Source organism: Pseudonaja textilis, chromosome 2 (assembly GCF_049901715.1).
Source record: "Pseudonaja textilis isolate UNSWEBS1 chromosome 2, rPseTex1.2, whole genome shotgun sequence".
Classification (NCBI taxonomy): domain Eukaryota; kingdom Metazoa; phylum Chordata; class Lepidosauria; order Squamata; family Elapidae; genus Pseudonaja; species Pseudonaja textilis.
In genome coordinates this window covers 151,908-157,868 of record NC_141991.1, presented here as the reverse complement: position 1 = coordinate 157,868, position 5,961 = coordinate 151,908, and the positions used below count along the sequence as shown (strand labels likewise).

The window sequence follows — 5,961 nt, the reverse complement described above, 5'->3', positions numbered from 1 at the left end:
TTCTGGGAGTTGAAGTCCGCCAGCCTGAAAGGGGCCAAGTTTGGGATTCTGGGAGTTGGAGTCCGCCAGCCTTAAAGGGACCACATTTGGGGTTCTGGGAGTTGGAGTCCACCAGCCTTCAAGGGGCCAATTTGGGATTCTGGGAGTTGAAGTCCACCAGTCTTAAAGGGGCCACGTTTGGCATTCTGGGAGTTGGAGTCCACCAGTCTTAAAGGGGCCACGTTTGGCATTCTGGGAGTTGGAGTCCACCAGTCTTAAAGGGGCCAATTTTGAGGCCCCCCGTGCTAAGAGGATCTCAGGCCAAGACGAAAGTCAAACCTCAGATGGATCCGCCTGGCCCTCTGAACCTCCCCTAGACAAAGACGCCACCGGACAGCCTCCCCCCTTCAGCCCCATGGAGTCTGGCCTCTTTCGCCACCCCCAGGAACATAACCCCCAAAAAAAGAGAAGAAGGCCAAATACCGTTTCAAAGGAGCAAATATTGTCATCACAAAAACAGCTGCAAAAAAAAAGGAAGAAGAAACAAAACTTCGCCCTTCCGGCCCCCATCGCTCCTCCTCCCCCCACTCACTGGAGGGAGGGGAGGGATAGAGCAGGTGCCCCTCCTCCTCCCCCAGGCCTACCCAGGAGGGGGATCCCGAACGCGTGGGCCTCTCTGATCCTCCCCCATTGGCCTTGGGAAGGTTTAGGGGGGCGGAGCAGCCCCCCACAAGCGAAGCGTCGTCTTGAAGAGGCCCTTTGAAGGCCGGAGGGGGTGATGCCCCTCCCCCACCGCCCCTCCCCCACCCCCTCTCCAGTTGCTGTCCATCAAGCTGGGGGCCCCCCCCACCCCGCTTATTTCTGGTCCTTGGTGGGGGCGTAGTACAGCTCCAGGGGCCTGCTGAGTTTCCAGTATTTCTCGTTGACCAGCTCCAGCGTCGCCGAGCCGTTGAGCGTCTGAAAAATCAGGGAGGGGGGGCGTCAGTTGAAGGGTCGCAAACCCCACCCGGCCTCCCGGGAGGGGGGAAAGGAGGAGGAATCCTCTCCCTGTGGGGGAGAAAATGCGCAACTCGAGGGAGCGAGTCAAGCTGCAGGGACGCGCCCGCATTCCCCAACCCACCCTCCTCAAGGGACCCCGACTTTCTGGCCACCTCTTCCCTCCGGCCCTTGCCCCCACCGCCCCACCTCACAGGGGTGGGCGCTCCCCGCTTACCGTGAAGGCCCCTCCGGCCGTGGTGATGTAGATCGTGTATTGCTTCTCGCTCACGTCCTCCAGGGGGGCGGTTTCGGGGCCCGGGCCAGGGGCCTCCTCCAGGGCGAGCGCGCGCAGGGGCCAGGTATTTGGACAGGTGGTCCACCGTGGCGTTGGCGGTGGTCTTGACGTACCTGCCAGCACCGGTGGGGGGAGAGGTGGAGGGGGTAGGTCAACTGCCCCCATCGTCCACAGGGCTTCTTCAGGCCTCCCTACCAATGCAATGCCCCTCCCCCGAAAAGCCTCTCGCCTGCTCACCTGGTCTGGGAGTAGCCCCCCTTCTCCACCAGGATGGGGTGAGGCCTGAAAACCAGCTCGATCTCGCTGCTGCTGGCTTCGGTCCCGGGATCGGGGCTGCCCCGCCCGCCCTCGTGGGAAGTCTCGGGCTCGGCACACGACTCGTCCGAGGCCCGCGATCGCTTGCAGCTGGGACCGGCCTCCGGCTGGCTGGGGGCCGAAGCGTTGCTGAGGTGGGACCGGCTGTCGCAGTTGTCCTCCGCCCCGCTGAAGGTAGTGTTGTCCGACTCCTGTGGGTGCTTCCGGACCCGCTGCCCCCTGGCGGAGGACAAAGGCCGAAAGAGCGAGGACGGGGGGGCACTGTGAGGAACGCCGGGTCTCCCCTTTCGCCCCCTTGTTCTGCCCAAGGGATTACCCTCCTCCTCCCCACAAGAAAGAGACCGGGACGGATGAATGCCTCCTGCCTTCGGTGGAGGTCAGACTAGAGCAGAAGTTGGCAACCTGCAGCTCCGGAGCCGCATGTGGCTCTTTTGGCCTATGCTGTGGCTCCCTGTCGGCTCCCCTCCCTGTCACTCCTCGCCCGGCCTGAGAAGGGGGATGGCAAGGGAAGGAGTCTCGCTCCGTATTCCGGAGCAGGAGGTAGCTGGGTGGGAGAGAGCGACTGCGAGTTGGCCCCGCACCCCTCCCAGTCACACCAGTTGTTAAATTATTGGGCTCCCGGTGTTTTCTGCGGGAAACGGGCCCAAATGGCTCTTGGGAGTGTTTACGGTTGCCGACCCCTAGGCTGGAGGACGTCGGAGGCCACTTTCCTAGAGGCACTCGGAGGGGAAACGTAAGGGGAGCTGGCCTTGCAGTTTGGGGGAGGGGCCCTCGCACCCGAAAAGCAACTCCTAAATAATGGCCGACACCCACCCACCCACCCAAAAAGAGAACATTTTAGAAGTGATTTCTGGGCCGAGCAGCAAAAACCGCACCAGGAATTGAGGCCCCGCTTTGCTTCCTTCTGATGGGGAGAGGTTCCCCCACCCCCCAAATTTTGGGGAGGGGGAGGTGCAGAAGAGGCTGAGGGCGGCCCAGAGAAGGAGGGGAGGGGTCCCCGGCCACCCCGTTACCGGTTCATGGCCTGCATCTTGAGCCCTTCCTCCATGCTGCTGCGCAGGGCCTGCTGGTTGTGGAGCCGGTTGAGCTTGGCCAACACTCTGTCCTGGTGGGCTTCGTACTCGTCGCGGCTGGGGTAGATTTTGGAGATGAGGGCGTCGAAGTTGGGATCAGGGCGCAGGGAGCGCTTGGAGACCAGCTTCTTCCGGCAGGTGGGGCACTCCTTGTTCCTGCAGGAGGGGAGGAGGAGGAGGAAGAGGCACTAGGGTGGCCCTTTGGAGGCGCGAACCCGCAACCCTCGTCCCACGGCGGGTGGGGCCCCCCTACTCCTACCCACTGCGCAGGGCGGTGACGATACAGTCGGAGCAGAAGCGGTGCAGGCACTCCTTGGTGGTCATGGTGTGCTTCAGCATGTCCAGGCAGATGGGGCACATCAGCTCGCTGTGGAGGCTGCGTGGGGACACGGCGATCTCCGTCCCGTCCATGATGGCCTCCTGCGCGAGAGACGGAGCGGTAGGGAGCAAAGGGTTAAGGCCGCCGCGGCGTCCGAGATGCTCTTCGATCCGGCTCACGGGGCTGCCCGGGGGGGGAACGGCGAAGGAGCCGATGGCCAACGTGAGCTCCGTAGCTCCGTTTTGGGGCTGGGACGGCCTCCCGGAGCCCCACGGCCGGGAAAGCGGAGCCTCGGAAGAGTCTGGGAGGGTCACTTTGGCCTTCCTGGGGCTCCGTTTTCCCCAGCCGAGGGGGCTCCGGGGGGCCGTCCCAGCTCCAAAACGGAGCTACGGAGCTCACGTTGGCCGTCGGCTCCTTCGCTGTTTCCGCCGGCAGCCCTGTGGGCCGGATCCAAGCACCCCGCAAGCTGGAGCCAACCCCACGGGGCCTTGAGCTCGACGCCCCTCCTGTCTGGGGCGGCCCTTGGCCGCGGCTAGCCCGTCCCGGTTCAAACGCCAGTTTTGCCCAGTTGCTTCTTCATAGGGGCCTAGTGGTCACCGCCAAAGCCCTCCGTGGCTTGAGGGTCTGGCGGGGTGCGAGGGCCACGCCAACCAAGAGGCCAGGCTGGGGTGGGGGGTGTGGGGGGGAGGAGAGGCCCCACCCCCACCTCAATCCCGTGTGCCGTCCCTGTGCCAGCTGCGCCCACCTCCTCCTCTGCCCCCCGCTCCACCCCCACCCGACGGTCCCTCACCTGCGGGGTGCGGTGCAGTTCGTACAGGCTGAGCTCCCAGGTCTTGCTGGTGGTCTGGGCGTTGGCCGGGGCGGCCATGGCAGCGCTACGGGGGGAGGGGGTGTCAGCTGGGAGGGGGGCCTGTGCGCGGGGGAGGGGGGGGCAGAGCAGAGAGGGAAGCCCCCCCGGGCTGGGCGGCTCCCGCGACGAACCCTGCAAAAAAGGAAGGCAGAGAAATTCCAAGCTTCCAAGGAGCGACGGGAGCCCCCACACTCCCGCAAAGATCCCAGAAGAAGGGGCTTTGGAGGTCATCTAGTCCAGCCCCGGACAACGGCCTGGTTCGGGGCTGAACAGAGCCGGGGAGGGAGGAGAGGGGAGGCAGGAATCTCGGCGGATCGGCTGCCTGCTAAGGGCCGGCTGCCCTCGCCCATCAGCCCCAGCCCCCATGGCCGGGGAGGATGGGACCTCCCACACTTCAGGGGTGGGGTTTGAACCCCTCCAGGGCTGGCCAAAAGGCCTCCAGCCCAGCAGAGGAGCCTGGGGGTCCCGGGAAAGCTTCCTCCACCCCCCACTCTCCCCGGGAGACCCCGATGGAAGAAGCCCCCCACCTGCCCCGTCCCTCCCCCTTCCCCCTCCCTCCCTCCTCCACCCTCCCCACCACACCCCTGTCCCTGGGAGAACCCGATGGAAGAAGCCTGCAACCCCCGCGACCCCCCAGTTTCCCCCTTTGCCCCAAAGAACCGCCTCCCCTGACTGGGAAAGGCCGGGCTGCGCTCTGTGCATGCCCAGAGACCCCACCCCCACCTGCCCCGTCCCTCTCCCCCTTCCCCCCTCCCTCCCTCCTTCCTCCACCCCTCCCCCGCCCCTCGGCGGGGCCGCGCTCTGCCCACGCTCAGGAGCCGGCCTCCCACCCCCACCCCCGCTCCCCTCGCCCGCCGCTCCGCTCTCAAGCCGTCGCCCTCTGCACATGCTCGCCGTCCCCGCCGCCGTCCCGGCCGCCGCCGCCGAGCGCTAACAAAGAGGCTCCTCCGGGCGGGGCTCCCTTCGGGGGAGGAGGAGGGGAAAGAAAGAGGGGTGGGCTGGGTTCCCCCTCCCCCACCCACCGCAGCGCCCCTCCCCCACCTTCTTTCCCGCCGCGGGGAGGGGAAGGGAGGGGAGGCTCTTCCCGGCTCTTCCGTCCTCCGTCTTTCCCTGCCGGGGAGGGAGGGGGAGAGAGACGGGCGGGCGAGGGTGGGAACCTCCGAGAGCGTCACTTCCCCTCCCCGCCCCGTGACGTCACCAGAGGGGTGTTTCCCCCGCCAGCCGTCCGCCCTCCCCTCCCCTCCTCCGGACAGCGGCTCCGCCAGCAACCGCGCCCCCATTTCCCGCAGGTGCAGAGGAGCCCCTCCCCTCCCTTTCGTCCCCACCGGGAGGGGGCGCTGGACAGGGTGGGGGTGGGTGGGGGCTGCTGGGGTGGGGGCCTCCTCTGGAAGCCGGATCAGTTCCGCCCCCCAATTTCCCCAGGTGCGGAGGAGCCCCCTCCCCTCTTCTTCCTCCCCCTCCCGGGGAGGGGGCGCAGTGCAGTTGTTGGACGGGGTGGGGGTGCGTGGAGTGGGGGGGCTGCTGGGGGCTCCTCTGGAAGCCGGATCAGTTCCGCCCCCCACCCCCCCACCCCATTTCCCGCAGGTGCAGAGGAGCCCCCTCCCCCAACCCCCCTCCGGAAAGTTTGGAGTAGGGCAGGGGTCTCCAAACTTGGCCCCTTTTAAGCGAGGTGAACAGAGACGACCCCCAGGATGAAGGGGTGCCTTCCCCCACCCCCACTCGTTTTAAGGGGGGAATTCTCCTTCAAGGAATCAGGAGTGTCTGACCCCCAAAGAAAAGAAAAGGAGGGGGAGATGGTTTCTCAGGTGGGAGATGGCCCTGCCCCCCTCTCAGCCCCCACCCACCCACCCCCCACCCCACCCCAGGCAAGGCTTGCCTAGGCTGGGCCGGCTTCCTTGATTTTATTCCCCGCCACACTTTTTAAAAAAATAAATTTTATTGATTTTACAATGAAAACAAACCGACAATACATACACAAATGAAAGAAAGGAAAAGGGGGGAAAAAGGGAGAAGAAAAGAGAAAGGAAAAAATAGAACACGATGAAATTTTTCTAATGGGTGGGCCGTTAAATCTGATATATTTGCCCGAAAGAAGGGGGGAAGTGAGGTGTTCTTTCTTTCTTTCCTTCTTCTTCTTCTTCTTCTTCTTCTT

The 5,961-nt window shown here is 64.9% G+C and overlaps 1 protein-coding gene across 1 annotated transcript; it reads right to left on the bottom strand.

The window, feature by feature from the left end:
* Positions 1-459: 459 nt before the first annotated feature.
* On the bottom strand, positions 460-4,939 carry RING1 (ring finger protein 1). The gene is given in 8 exon segments (XM_087923246.1): positions 460-936; positions 1,193-1,309; positions 1,311-1,365; positions 1,490-1,786; positions 2,581-2,796; positions 2,900-3,060; positions 3,750-3,941; positions 4,851-4,939. Coding segments are annotated over 7 exon segments (1,026 nt in total). The 5' UTR covers positions 3,828-3,941; positions 4,851-4,939; the 3' UTR covers positions 460-834.
* Positions 4,940-5,961: the final 1,022 nt, after the last annotated feature.